The sequence below is a fragment of the Bombina bombina genome, chromosome 4 (assembly GCF_027579735.1).
Source record: "Bombina bombina isolate aBomBom1 chromosome 4, aBomBom1.pri, whole genome shotgun sequence".
Lineage (NCBI taxonomy): Eukaryota > Metazoa > Chordata > Amphibia > Anura > Bombinatoridae > Bombina > Bombina bombina.
This window is the reverse complement of record NC_069502.1, coordinates 869,676,086-869,692,264: the sequence shown is the minus strand read 5'-3', so window position 1 is coordinate 869,692,264 and position 16,179 is coordinate 869,676,086. Positions and strand designations below refer to the sequence as shown.

The 16,179-nt window shown below is 37.8% G+C and overlaps 1 protein-coding gene across 1 annotated transcript in view; it reads left to right on the top strand.

Moving 5' to 3' along the window:
• Positions 1-390: 390 nt before the first annotated feature.
• The window catches only part of LOC128655670 (zinc finger protein OZF-like), a 43,301-nt gene continuing 27,512 nt past the window's right edge, over positions 391-16,179 (top strand). Inside the window, exons 1-4 of the mRNA XM_053709256.1 lie at positions 391-568; positions 6,055-6,206; positions 9,077-9,184; positions 12,529-12,642. Coding sequence (XP_053565231.1) covers positions 6,158-6,206; positions 9,077-9,184; positions 12,529-12,642 — 271 coding nt within the window. The 5' untranslated portion in view covers positions 391-568; positions 6,055-6,157. The remainder of the gene's footprint in view (positions 569-6,054; positions 6,207-9,076; positions 9,185-12,528; positions 12,643-16,179) is intronic.

The window sequence follows — 16,179 nt, the reverse complement described above, 5'->3', positions numbered from 1 at the left end:
AGGGTTAATTACTTATATTTGTTTACCCTTTAAACCAGACAATTTTAAAAACATTTTGTTATTAATTCGCAGGATGTCTATGTGACAGTAACACACTATTCCCATAGGCAAATACCATATAATTTTTAGACAACAAATGTAGAGAAATAATTATAACAATATGTATTAATTAGTGTTACTAAAGCTATATACTAAAAAGCCACTAGAGGGAGCAAGAGGCACGAACAGTTGGATAACTTGGTATCACTACTCAAAAAGTCAATCAAACGTGTGACCCTGCCTCTTTCCCCTACGTGACGCTATTGCTTAGAACTTCCGCTGCAAAGCATGCTGGGGACAATTTCGTATTCTTCCTGTTTCTGTTTGAATGCAATCGCAGATGTCGCTTTATAAGGAATCATAAGCTTTATCCATGTTTTATTTAACGCATGCTGGGAATCGTAGTTGTTTCGGAGTCTTTCGATCTTTGTGTCTATGTGCTAGTGACGTCACTGCAGAGCATGGTTGGAGTAATGTACTATTGTGTGTTTCCGGTTTACCTCCCTCTCTCAGTTGAGTAACTAACCAGGTCAGTAAAATAACCACAGACTGATGTGTAACTGTATATGTGTAGTGTGTATGTATGTAAATGTAATGTGTGTTTGAAACTCTGTATTTGTTTTTTTTTGTATAATATGTGTGTGTAATGTATGCGTGTATCGTGTGTGTAACAGTGTGTATGTGTAGCTGCATGTATGTAACTGTATTGTGTGTGCGTGATCATTTGAAACGTAATAAGAGGTGTAGTGTAACTTAATTTATCTACATGCATATTGTAACACTGTATTTTGTTCTGTGTTTTAGAAGGGGCAGTACATATGATGCCCATTATATATCTGTATATTAGGTACTGGGGGGTCTGTGTGTGTGAAAGGCAGAGAATCCCTATATAATATTTTATAATTGTATATAAGGTACTGGGAGAGGGCTGTGTGTGTGTGAGGCATATAACATCTCTATAATATATTATATATGTATATAAGGTACTGAGGATGAGGGAACCACTCAGCTGTGTAAAATGTTTACATCTCTGTATTGTTGTATATCTCTACTAGGGTGCTGTATAATGGATCTGTGTGACAGAGGGAACCTCTCTATAATATTATATATCTTTATATAAGGTACTGGGGGGCTGTGTGTGTGAGGCAGAGAATCCCTGTATAATAATGTATAATGGTATATAAGGTACTGGGAGAGGGCTGTGTGTGTTTGTGTGAGACAGAGAACATCTCTATAATATTTTATATCTGTATATAAGGTACTGAGGAGACGGCTGTGTGTGTGTGAGGCAGACAGACTTGCATTTTTCTGCAAACAGTTCTTTCTATGCATTCCAATCTGGATTGATTTATAGACAGGAAGATCTTGTTCCTTTCAAATCTGCTTGATAGCTCAGGTCTGGTTAAACTGATTAATTTCAGCTTGCTTGGCTTTGCTGCAACACAAGTGGACAGCTCCACCTACTGGCTATTTTAATAAATGCACTGCTTCTCAATGCTTTTCAATAGCAGTCACATGACTGGAAAAAAAGGTTGTTATTCTGAAACGGTGTAAATTGAACCGTTGTAAACTGAGGGCCACCTGTATAAGGTACTGGGGAGGGTGTGTATGAGACAGAAGGAACCTCTCTAATATTATATATCTGTATATAAGGTACTGTGTGTATTTGTGAGGCAAGGGATCTTCTCTATAATAATATATATTTGAAAATAAGTTATTGAGGAGGGGTTGTGTGTGTATGAGATAAATGGGAAATACAACAACAAAGGGTTGGTTAAGCACACCTGATAGAAAAAAAGGCCTTTTATATATTAGCACACATATTGTGGGAGTTCTGCCAAAGTGACCAAAATAACAAAACAACACAACAAGTATTGGCGCACATCCAAAAACTTAAGTCCACATATTTATAACATATTTATATATACTTAAAAAAATATATTTGTCTGCTAAATATTCTTTTAAATTGTTAAAATAAAATTGGGATCATTGTCTCACAATATTATTAACATATATTTATGCTACAAAAAAGGGATTTGGTCAGCTCCCTATTTAAGATATACAACAACAAAGGGGGTTGTTGTGTTGAGATAAATGGGACCTCTCTCTCTCTCTCTCTCTCTCTCTCTCTCTCTCTCTCTCTCTCTCTCTCTCTCTCTCTCTCTCTCTCTCTCTCTCTGTCTCTGTCTCTGTCTCTCTCTGTCTCTCTCTCTATCTATCTATATATATATATATATATATATATATATATATATATATATGAGACATAGGGAATCTCTCTATAGTTTTTAAAGAGACAGTCAACACCAACATTGTTATTGTTTAAAAGATAGATAACGCCTTTACTACCCATTCCCCCAGCTTTGCACAACCAACATTGTTGTATTATTAGTATACTTTATAACCTTTAAACCTCTACATTTCTGCCTGTTTCTAAGCCGCTACATACAGACTCTTATTACATGCTTTTTCATTAGCTTTTCACAACGGAAGCTAGTTCATGTGGGCCATATCGATAACATTGTGCTCTGCCCCTGGGTTGTGGATAACACTGCACTGATTGGCTAAAATGCATGTCAATAGATAATAAATAAATACATAGCCTTAGATGCTTAGATACAAGGTAATCAAAGGTTAAACATATATTAATATAACTGTTGGTTATGTAAAACCGGGGAATGGGTAATAAAGAGATTATCTTTTCAAACAATAACATTTTTGGAGTTGACTGTTCCTTTAAAGGGGCATGTAACTCTAAACCTTTCTTTCATGATTCAGATAGAACATATTGTTTTAAACAACTTTCCAATTGACTTCAGTTATTTAATTTGCTTCCTTCTCTTGCTATCCTTTGCTGAAAGGTTTATCTAGGTAAGCTCAGGAGCAGCAAAGAACCTAGGTTTCAGCTGCTGATGGATGGCTGCATATATATACCGATTGTCATTAGCTCACCCATGTGTTCAGTTAGAAACAAGTAGCGCCATGCTGCTCCCTCAACAAATGATACCAAGAGAATGAAGAAAATGAAATAATAGAAGTAATCTGGAAAGTTGTTTAAAATTCAATGTTCTACCTAAATCATGAAAGAAGTGTTTTGGGTTTCATGTCCCTTTAAGTGTCGGGGTGAGGCGTGTGAGTGATACACATAGAGGGAATGAGAAATACATGATTAATTACACAAAACATAATTCAAAAGTGTGCATTTTATACACACTGCCACCAATGTCTGCTACACCTCCTGCAGTACATTAGCCTTTATTTCTAGTTTAATAGTCTAGTGCAGGGGTGCCCAGTAGGTAGATCAGGATCTACCAGTAGATCCCGGCCGATGTGATCAAAATGATGTGGTCAAGTTACGCAATCTCAACACTGGGGCGTGAGTAGAGTATGGTTGCTAGAGATACCGCTTTATCTACTGCAGTGTGTAAAGGGGCAGGTCATTAAACCAGGGCTCGACAAACCCAGGAGCTTGGGAGCCACTGGCTTCTAGAATTTTACCCCTGGCTCCTAACTTTTTGGGTTATTCTACATATATCTATATACAAATCTAACTGTCTGGCTCCTAAAAATATGCTTGGCTCCTAAATTATCTTACTGGCTCCTAATTTTTAAACATTTTGTCAGGCACTGCATTAAACAGTCTGATGGTTGGATACGAAAAGTGCTACATGAATGGATGTTGAGGGACATCGATTTCAACCAATCAATTTAGATGATTTTTGAACAACATCACAATTGTACTATCAAAACCATGGTTGAGTAAGTACTCTCCCAATGGATATGGTGGTATAGAAAAAGTAAAGGCGGAGGCTGCTGTTCTGTGCTAAAGGAACACGTCTGATTGACGTCTGGCATATGAACATGTTGACCCGGGAAGAAATGGTCTGCATGGCGCGCTATTGAAGTTTATTGGTGTAAGCCTCAGTCTGGTTCATATCAGGCCAAGCCCGCGGCGCAAAGTAAAGGGGGTCAGTGGCAGTAACTTGAATGCAGTGGTTTGTAACATGGCATAAGGGGTTGCTCCTGTTAACCCGAATTAGTCAGTGCTACTTTTGTCGTCAGGATTAATCTGTTGTATCTTTATGCTTTTGCATATCCATGTGTTGCTAAATCATGCAACCTTAAAGGGATATGAAACATACATTTTTTTTTCATAATTCAGATATAGAACATATAATTTTAAACAACTTTCTAATTTACTCCTATTATCAATTTTTCTTCATTCTCTTGGTATCTTTAATTGAAAAAGCAGGAATGTAAGCTTAGGAGCCAGCCCATTTTTAGTGGGTAGATCTCGTTGAGCAGGTCATTTGAAAAGTAGATCCCAACACAAAGAAGTGTGGGCACCCCTGGTCTAGTGTATAACAACTAGACAATGTACTGCCAAGCTAACTATAAAGTCTGATGTGTTGCAGAAGATATAGGCATTGGTAGCCGTGTGTAAAAATAACATGTTTTTTTTTTTCTATATGCTATATAACCCACTGCATTAAAGTGTTAAACTATGCTGCAAGAAAAGTTGTTTTTTTTAGAGGATTGTCACCAATTTAGGCTTATGCTTTCAACATGGTTCATTGCCTCTGATATTAATGCAAATGATTTCTAGAAGTGTTTGGTCTGTTGAAAAGACAATATGAAATTTGTTTAGGTAACTCACAAAAATAAAAACACTGGAATTGATGTGTAAATGGTTGAAAACTGCATCAGCACAGAGTTGTCTATTGACTCAGAAGCAAAAGGGTTAAAACAAATCTGTATTTAGTGATATAAAAATAAAAAGCTATGCATTTTTAGCACAGTCTGTTTATTTAATAAAATAAAACTGATTAATGAAAAAGGGAAGGGTGATTATTAAGTTTGATCTTGCAATTGAATACACACCTTTTACTCACATTTTGGGCTAGATTACAGTTTTTTTTTTTTTTTTGCTGTGTTCATAATGTGCACACGTATTACAAGTTGAAAGTAAAAAGAATGCGTCTTTGTGGTCGCATCCTCACGCTCAAAAGGGCGCAATCGCATTTCCCCAGAGACTTTAATGGAGACTTTGTTTTTATTCTGAAAAACTAACGGTCACAACCTGCACAACCCCGATTGCAACAACACATTGATATATGTATATGAATGTATACATATACATTTGTTTTTATATGTGTATATAATATGTTTTGAAATACATATAGAAATATATATGTAAGCATTCATATACATATATATTTATAGACATACAAATATGGATAAATGTTTTCCTATGGATCGCTAAGTAAAAGCACCTTTGGCCCGTTTTTTTTTTCTAACACCTGACGTCTCGTAAATTTGAGCCCTTATAACTTTTTTTGTGCAATATTTATTATTAAACATTTATATCAGACAGTGTTGGTATGCGTGTTACCGCACTGTTGCATGTATGTGTTTTGTGCAACTTTTTTGTCTCGTGTAACAGTTAAAGGGCCACTAAACCCAAAATCTTTCTTTCATGATTCAGATAGAACATACAAATTCAAACAACATTACAATTTACTTCGATTATTTATTTTGCTTCATTTTTTAGATATCCTTATTTGAAGAAAAAGCAATGCACATGGGTGAGCCAATCACATGAGGCTTCTATGTGCAGCAACCAATCAGCAGCTAATGAGCATATCTAGATATGCTTTTCAGCAAAGAATATCAAGAGAATAACACAAATTAGATAATAGAAGTAAATTAGAAAGATGTTTAAAAATGCATTCTCTTTCTAAATCATGAAAGAAAAAATGTGGGTGTCATGTCCCTTTAACTGGAGCTTAAAGTCGAGGTAATCTAGTGTAAATTGCGTTTGTGCTCACGTGTTCGTGTTTACTTTCAGCTTGTAATATGAACAATCTTTTACGTGCATTCAAAAGGGCGCATGCTTGTGCGTTACTTTGTGTGCCAAAAATAAGGCACCACTTCTAATCTAGGCCTCTGTATCCATGAACTAACATTTTCCTCTATAAGAATGAACTGTAAATGACATCCTCTCTCTCTGTCTAGGCTCCTGTTACTGTGAAGATCACGTACAATACACATTGCTACATTTGCCAGTAAAGGGCAAACATATAAGAATATCTGACAAATTCAGTTGGTGAACAAGACAATGTCTAAGACCGAGAACCAAAAGTCAGACCTTCCTGATGCACATGGAGGTAAGCAGGACGTCTCTTGTATTCTTGCACACTCAGAAAGAAGTGTTGAACATTCACAGATCAGGGATGTTGCAGATTTTTCTTAGATGTATCACGTGCCTCAAGTTAGCATAAACAATACAAAGTGAGAGATTATATTTTTTTGCATTTTGAAAGTTACATAACATATAAAAAGGCCATATGAATAATATATAGAAATGTAAATCTCCTGCTGTGTATCGTGCACATACATCTCTCAGGCAACCGGCAACATTACTAATCTGAATGCGCAGCGCTTCTGTCACATGGTGCAAGGATACCTAAACTACAATATTCATAAAATAACAGCTCATGATAAAAAGGAAAATCAAACTGGAAAATATCTGTTGTGTGTATTAAACAGAGACAGATAAATAGGGACACAGGAGTCAAAATTACATTTTCATTCCGCTAGAGCTGAAATTTCACTTCTGTTAACATTTTACCATCATCTCTTGTTTTAGATCTCTCTGGGACATTTTGTAGCATTTGTTGTATTTAACATGGACTTTTTAATCTTTGGAGTTGTTTTGCGACACGATGTGAAATATGTGCGGGATAACAGAAACGTTGTATTTATGCTTACGCTCTTGTCCTCTTGAGGGTGAATGTGGGTTTTGTTACATTAAGTTTCTAATAGTGCAGGGGATAATTTGCTTTATTTATATATATATATATATCTGCATCTAAAAGGTCAACATTTATTCCGAAAAAAAAAAAAAAGCATTTAAGTACATTGTGTAATTATGATCTCATATTTGTGTGGATTTTATTACAGCGATTTAAGAAGGAATGCCGACTTACCTGTAGCTTTTTAATACACTACATGTAATGCAATGTGATATTTCATTGACTAAGTTATAGGGTCAGATAACAAGCTTGCGGTAGCAATAACCAGCCACTTTTAATGGCTAGTTAATTATCGCATGCGTGATAATTTGGCGCTCCACTTGTAATATGGCCCATAGAAAATAATTTAGACACTGTGAAAATATAAAAAAAAAGTATAAAAATGAAATAAGAAAATAAACGTGAAATTAAGTATTATTCCCTTTCAATGCCGCATTGTGATAGAGTCTAGCCGGTACTTGCTGGTATCCCTGTTGTCCGTACTTTGCGGAAAGCTGTTTTCTATTTGGTCAGTTCTGTGTAGCTGTGGATGGTCCTTTCCCCTTTTGGAATAGCGCTAATTTTGACCAATTTTTATACAGTGTTATTAGGTATAAAGCCCCTGGATATACTGCACACAGACTCCTCTATTAGGATCCCTGTATTGTGTATATCTCAAACCACAATACTTACGTGGGTATAAAGATTAAAAAGGGAAATAGGCAGCAAGCCTTTCCTTTTAGGTTTGCTCTGTAGCCTTTATTATATTTATATCACTCATGTAAAACCTCACAGCACAATGGTGTATATATAGTGTTGAACACAGGGTCCTTTATCAGAGAGAGAGCTATGGGCATGATACATACTGTTTAATAATTAACATTTACCTATCAGGAGGATTTTAGTTAAAGGAACAGTAAGCACAAGACATTGCTGTTGTGTTGCTATAGAATAACATATCAGCCAATTTCTAACGTTTTTTGTTTGTTTTGTTTTTAAACAAGCTTTATTGACGAAAAAGAAAATTGTTTACAAACATTAAAGCCATTCTGACATTTTTTAAAACAAATTAACATCATGTTTATTGCAATTATTTTTCAATAGCCAAATTCCACCCACCATTTGTCTTGTTTGGAATATTCAATCCGGGCTTGTCTGTAGCTAACAAGGCTAGCCACTGTTGTAATGTTGGTACAAAGTACATTGTTTTGTAGTTGTTATCTGATCAAATTAGGGACATATGTGTAGCAGGTTTATCCTTGAGAAGTCAGCAGGTGCATTTCAAGTCCTGAGAATTTTCACAGCTAAGTTACATGAAAAGGGGCAAAATAAATAATAAAAATATATTGTAGTTTTTTTTTTTTTTTATTACACATAACTATCCATTTTGTGTAAAACAATCTCTAGATGTTTACTGCCCCTTTAAGGTGGATAATGGAATTACATGCATACAAAACTACATTATTCAAAATTAGTAGCGCTGCGGAATCTGTTGGCGCTCTACAAATAACTGATAATAATAAAAAATAAAATAAAAAAAATTATAGTTTATTTGGACCCATAACTGATCCTTGTTAACCCTTAATGTGGAACAGCCTTTTTTTAATTTATGCTAGCTACTATTTTTAAAGTGATAGTAAATCCTAGCATTTCTGAAACACCAGGATTTACCAGTGCAACAAATAAAGGGGACTTTCAGTCATAAAGTATAAAATACTTCATGCTGAAAGTTCCTTTATCTGCAACGTTCGCCGCACTGAGCACCTCTGGCTGCCCACTGCAGAACGCTTTTTTTTTCAATGAGGTGACGTTTACAATTCTTAGCCAATAGCAGTGCAGCCCAGCTGGCATTATACCGGATAGCTAGCACACTATTGGCTAAGATCATTTCACAGCAAAATAGCGTTCTGCCATGGGCGGCCTGAGGTGCTCAGTGCGGCGAACACTGCAGAAAAAGGAACTTTCAGCATTAAGTATTTAATACTTCATGACTGAGAGTCCCCTTTATTTGTTGCATTTCACAAACGCTAGGATTTACCATCACTTTAATTCTTTGTTAGATTTTTTTATTATTAAAATTTATGTGTGCCAGTTTCTTAACAAATGTAAAAGTGAATCAATATCACTCATTGCTATAAGTAACATTTATTAATAAAAACTACAATCAATACAAAATGTGATACTATTATCTAGATTAGGCTTAAGGATGTTGCCTTTTGCACTAATTCCTGCTGTAATTACAGGGCGTCTAGAGGAAAACCCGGGCACTGCGCTATTAAATGTGAAGGAAGAGGATGAGACAGATGACACGAATAGTCATCAGACTGAAATTAATTGCTGCCTCCCTGCCGGTGAGTAGTAATACGTGAGAGTCTGCCGGGGTTGTGCACACAGTTACTTACTGCTCTCCCTTGTAGTTTACTGTCTGGGTTATGAGCGCAGATAGCAAAATGATTTAACACTTGTTAGTATTTAGAAAAGCAGGAATGTAAGGCTTAGGAGCAGTCCCATTTTCGGTTCAGCACCCTGGATAGCGCTTTCTTATTGGTGGCTACATTTAGCCACCAATAAGCAAGTATAACCTAGGTACTGAACCAAAAATGGGTCGGCTCCTAAGCTTTACATTCCTGCTTTTTAAATAAAGATAGCAAGAGAACGAAGAAAAATTGATAATAGGATTAAATTAGAAAGGTGGGTCGGCTCCTAAGCTTTACATTCCTGCTTTTTAAATAAAGATAGCAAGAGAACGAAGAAAAATTGATAATAGGATTAAATTAGAAAGTTGCTTAAAATTCCTTAAAGTATCCTTTTAACTAAAACAATAACATAATAGGTTTAACCATCATTTTTACTGCCTGCACCATCTCTCCTCACACTTTGGTCTTTGTTCAGATCTGTCCCACTCCAACAAGTTTTTAGTCATTGAGCTTCTTGAAACTTAGCAGGAGGTTAACTCTGTGTACACAGATTTGCAGGGGAATCGTTGGATTAAAGGTACAGTAGAGTCAAAAGTAAACTTTCATGATTCCGATAAAACATGCAATTTTAAACAACCTCTCAATTTAATTCTATTATCTAATTTGCTTAAAAGGAAAGTCAAAATTAAAGTTGCATGATTCCGATAGAGCATGTCATTTTAAGGCACTTTTAAATTCACTTCTATTTTCAAATGTGCTTTGTTCTCTTGGCATCCCTTGTTGAAGAATAATACGCACTTATCCTACACTAGTGGGAGCTGCTGCTAATTGGTGCCTGCATGCATTTGTCTCTTGTGATTGGCTAACTAGATGTGTTCAGCTAGCTGCCAGTTGTGCAATGCTGTTTCTTCAGCAAAGGATAACAAGAGAACAAAGCAAATTTGATTGTTTAAAATTGTGTGTTCTATCCAAATCATAAAAGAAAATGTTGGGGTTTCCTGTCCCTTTAATTCACTTGGTATCCTTTGTTGAAAAGCATGCCTAAGTAGACTAAGGAGCATAAATGCAGTACTGGGAGCTAGCTGCTGATTGGTAACTTCATATATATGCCTCTGTGTGTTTATCTAGCTCCCAGTAGTGAATTTCTGCTCCTAACTTAATGGAGTACACCCCAGGCTAGTGATTGCTGGGACAGAGTGTCCCTGTGATCCCATGTTTGTCAGTGGGGTTCCTCCATTTATGAGATACACACTGTGATCAGCGTGTCTCATGCTGCTGCTGGAACCTGCATGTAAGGCTATAGCCAGTAGCAGTACAGTTACTGTGTCATAGCCAGTTACAGTAGCGGTATACTTAAAAAGGAAGTTAGATACTAGCATGTCTCATGTAAGGCTATAGCCAGTAGCAGTACAGTTACTGTGTCACAGCCAGTTACAGTAGCGGTATACTTAAAAAGGAAGTTAGATACTAGCATGTCTCAGTTTGTTGTGTCTGAGGACGGAATGCAGGCTACATGTGTTGTGTCTGAGAGAGGCAATGTAATGAGACCTAGTGGATTGCACCCTGGGGTGAGGGTCAGATCCCTCCCGCTGTGCTGTTCTCCATTTTCCAAGGACCAGGCTACTCTACTTTAGCCCCATATACAGCGATTAAGCTCTGTAGTGAAGAAGCTCTTTCCCTCCTATACAAACACCATGCAAGGCTTAGTGCAATAGAGAGAGTAACTTGTTTTAATGATCAAGACACAGGGTTTATAAACGGTGCAAAGTGTAAACATGCAAAAGCCAATCACATACTGCCCCCTGCTCTCCCCCTCGTGCAAAGATAAAGTTTTCCGGACATAACATCAAGCCCCACTCATTTTAGTGCCGGTAACTTTAACGGCGAAGCGCCTGACTTCTAGAGGGATCACACCCAAGTGTTTGGTATCATTTTAAAGCTCTTGTTCAGGCTCACATTCTGGTGCATTCCTGTCACATGGTGTGGGAGTGACAATCCTTTTTGTGTCCACCGTGTGCTCACAAGGTAGCTTAGCCAGGATTAGAAGAAGGTATTGTGGGTACAATAAAATGCATCCTGGGGGCTAGAAAAATGTCCTGAAAATGGTGCCTTTGTGAAGTGATGGAGTACAGAGTTTAATAGGGCAGAAAGAAAAATAAATAAAGGGACTTGTGGCTAGGAACCAGCTTTTTAACTCCTGAATGGCTGGCCTGAAAAGAAGCAACAGACTTTGTCTTGCATGGTTACAGGTGAATGTGCATATGTGTTGTGTCTGAGAGATGCAGGTTACAGGTGAGTGTGCACGTCTGTTGTGTCTAAGGGATGCAGGTTACAGGTACGTGTGCACGTGTGCACGTGTGTTGTATCTGACAGGTTACAGGTACGTGTGCACGTGTGTTGTATCTGACAGGTGCAGGTTACAGGTACGTGTGCACGTGTGTTGTATCTGACAGATGCAGGTTACAGGTACGTGTGCACGTGTGTTGTATCTGACAGGTGCAGGTTACAGGTACGTGTGCACGTGTGTTGTATCTGACAGGTTACAGGTACGTGTGCACGTGTGTTGTATCTGACAGGTGCAGGTTACAGGTACGTGTGCACGTGTGTTGTATCTGACAGGTGCAGGTTACAGGTACATGTGCACGTATGTTGTATCTGACAGGTTACAGGTACGTGTGCACGTGTGTTGTATCTGACAGGTGCAGGTTACAGGTAAGTGTGCAAGTGTTAAGTCTGGGGGATGCAGTTTACAGGTGAATGTATGTTTTGTTATGTCTTAGGTACATGGGTTACAAGTGAGTGTTCACATATACTGTGTGTGCGGTAAGTGGGTTACTGGTGAGTGTGCATATATACTGTGTGCGGTACGTGGGTTACTGGTGAGTGTGCACATATGTGTTTGAGGTATCTGATACAAGTGAGTGTACACATATAAAGTGTTAAAGGTAAGTGTGCATATATATTGTGTGTGAGGTATGTGGGTTACAGGTGAGTGTGCACATATATTGTGTGTTTGACATACATGGGCTACAGGTGAGTTTGCACATATTTTGTGTGTGACGTACAGGGGTTATAGGTGAGTGTGCACATATATTGTGGCTAAGATCTTAGGTCACAGGCGAGTGTGCATAGTAAGTGTGATAGTAAATAATTATTTCATGTGTCCATAGTAATTTCTCAGTGACCTTATAATTTTATTTAAATAAGGAGAGAGGTATTGATACATCCCATGGACATTTCAAGCTACTTACACATACATGTTTCTTCTCACTATACAGGCTGTATGGATGTGACGCCTTCAGATGGCTCAGCGGTTGAGCATTTAGTAGAACCAAATGTATGTGATCAGGTGAAGACTGAAGAGGATGAAGTTCTTATAAATACGACTACAGGTGAGTAGCGCATATTAAGTAAAGGGAATATTCTGTGATGGCATCATTTTATCTCTTGTTATAACAGTTATCTATGCCCTCTGCATATGGCAGCAGTGTTTGTCATGAGAGTATACTGAGGTAGGCTTAGGAGCATATTCTTTACATGGCAGAAGAGCTTGACATAAAAAATAATTATTTTTAAAAATAATAAATTAAAAATTAATAAAGAAATGCGCTTTTGAAGAGTATCAAGGTGTTACGTGACTGTGACCGCTAGATTGTATTGAGGTTGCTGTATAAATCCCTATACTTCAGGGAAATTTTACACATTTACTGTAAATTTGTTATCGTCATTCATACCATACAGCTTAATACAGTTGAGTAGATGAATCCGTCTACACTCCATACGCAACAGAGTTTTTTCTATGTCACCGCCTAGCTGTAGGTGAGCTTTTAAAGACAGAGCAAGAAATATGGCCTGCCTGGGGCATTTTTATTGTAAATGAAATAATTTATCAGGGATAAAGGGTGCATTATTAGTGCACCACTCTTGGACTATGTCTTTTGTAGTAGTATGAGTCATTACCACATGGGCTAGATTACAAGTGGAGCGCTAAATTATCGCGCTAGCAATTAGCGCTTATAAAATTAACCAGAGATCCAATCTCTGGTTAATTTTATAAATGGGCCCCAAAATAGTGTCTAGCATATTTTATTTAAAAAATAAAGATTGCAGCATCTAGGCAGTATTTGGGGGGCTAATGTTGGTGGGAGTCTCTGACAGCATCAGAACAAGGCTCCCATAGGAGCCTATGGAAGTGCGCTCTCATGAACTGTGAACTTGTAATACACATTGGTGTGTGCTGGTATTACACAGTGGAGCGCAAATATCACTTTCTTGAAAGCGATATTTAAAGCGATATTTAAAGCTCCACTTGTAATCAGGCCCTAGCTGGGAACATAGGTATACTCTGCATGTACACTAAGACAAACTAATGCTGGTTTGCGGCATAGTATTACATTTTTGCATTTTTCCTTCTCTACATTCTGCTAATAACAGTTCAATCAGCATTTCATAATTTACTTAAAGGGACATTAAACCCCAAAAATGTATTTCATGATTCAGACAAAGAATACAATTTTAAACAACATTCCAATTTACTTCTATTATCTAATTTGCTTAGTTCTTTAGATATCCTTTGTTAAAGAAATAGCAGTGCACATGGGTGAGCCAATCACATGAGACATCTATGTGCAGGCACCAATCAGCAGCTACTGAGCCTATCTAGATATGCTTTTCAGGAAAGAATAGCAAGAGAATGAAGCAAATTAGATAATAGAAGTAAATTAGAAAGTTGTTTAAAATGGTATTCTCTATCTGAATCTTGAGAGAAAAAAAGTTGGGTTTAATGTCCCTTTAATTCACATATTTTCCCATATCTGTCTGTTTGACCGTCCTTTGAGGTGTGCACACCATGCTGTTTCCTAATTAGCCAATTCAGTGTAGTTCTGGTTGGACCTTTCCTCCTTGAATGACACTTGTTTTGACTAATCATCATATAGCATGGTTAGCTATTCAGCCTCCTGGGTTTACTGCACTCTGACACTTTTACTAGTACCCCTGCCCCCGAGGCAGAACATGCTGTGATGTGAGATCTCATTACAGAAAATGCAGCATGTCTGCAGAAAGAAAGGGACGCATGCAGCAACTGTTAGCGCTTTTGCTTTGCAGCACTGCTTCATTTTTCAACCGCATCAATAAATGATAAAACTTCAGTCAGTGGCGGCTGGTGAATTTTTAAAATGGTGATGCACAAGACCAGTCCCTTTGAGAAAGCCCCACCCATTTTGAACCAAAGTAGCCTCTGGTGTAAAATGAACAAGAAGAATAGTTGATTTGTTTGCCTGTTTTCAAACATATGGGTGCATTATATAATTTTTATATAAGCTTCTACACCAATATATACTTTTTTTATGAGCTTTTTTTTTTTTTAAAAAAAAGGTTAATTGAATTAAACATTTTATTTTTTACTGTGCTGTCCCTTTTTAAAAAAACAATTACAGGAGGATAATGAAGAATAAATTGCCAGAGGATCATATTGTTTGATTAACTACCAGAGGAATTTGCATATCAAAGAAAGCATTTGAATATAACTTTTTAATCTATTGATATACAAATCTGGGGCATTTATTATGGACTTTTAAATAAAAAATCTGCTGTTGCAGGTAGCACAGCTCAACGCTAGCAGCTGCACTAGGGGTTAAAGGCTGGGCTTAAAACACATTCTCCTTTCTGCATCTCCTCTCTCTTTTATGGAAAATACTTTTTATCTTGACGTTGAACTCACACGCACTCCTCTGTGTCCTCTCACTGCCTTGTTATGTACGCTATTGCAGATGTCTGCGTTCTGCCGGTACACAGTCCAGTGAGAGGGGGCAAGATGAGAATGTGTGATCCTTCAAGATAAAAAGTATTTCCTGTAGCAGAGAGGAGGTGCAGAAAGAAGAATGTATTTTGTGCCCGACCTTTAACCCCTAGTGCAGCTGCTAGCATTTCAGTAGGGGAAACTCACTGGTTCTGCTGCCTTTTCACGCTGCTCCAGCCTGCCACTAGTCCTCTTTAAACTGGTGTACACTGGCCCTGATAGAGAGTAACTGACTCAGTTTGGCGCCAATGAGGGGAGGAGGAGCCTCCTCGCCTGTCGGCACGTGCCATGGTGAGTGGCGACATCTGGCTCTAGGCCCACTCGCTCAGCAAAAGCTGTGTGGTTAAGATAGGATAGGGGCTGGGTTGGAGAGGCGCTGCAGGCACTTAGAAATAAGTGCAAAGGGCTATGCCAGGCTATACCTCTCTATTGCACGTGCAGTAAAATAGGCAATTTTTTTTTTTTAGCAGACTGGACAGTCTGGACTGGAACCTTTTTTGGCTGAATGAATAACATTTTTCCAATAGGGGGTCTTCTGGAAAAATTATATTTATTCAGCCAAAAAAATATATTTTCTTTCTTTTTTCTCCGTTTGGGTTTACGTGTGCCTGTGCTCATATGGAGGAGCCTCCACTGGTAACAGTTTAATTTCAAAATGACTTCCAGAAAAATTTCACTAAAAAATAATCTCAATGCAGAAAGTGAAAAAAAGTTCTGCCTCAGGGCCCTCTGCTTAGCCAGAACACTTACCCATGTAATAGGATACAAAAAGTAACTTTTATTATATCCGTCATGTAAAATGTCACAGCACCCTGGCAAAGACTGTTACAAGCAGGGTCCTTAATCAGAGAGCGCTATTGGCATGTAGGGCAGCAGAACCTGTAAGTCCACTACCTGTATGTATCATTACACACTAGTTAGTGTGTAATGCCGCCCCTTATCTTGCGTGACCAATCATTTGAGAGAAGGGCCTGTCAATCACCTAGAGTGAAAGTTTTCAGGGTGATTTCTCTCTGCAAACTCAGAAGTGGCAAAGAGTAGAAGAATCAGCGGTCTGATGACTTCTGGGTCGAGGAGTTAGTTAAATACAAAATTACTGCAATATTTAAAGCTGCTGGTTTATTTGGAC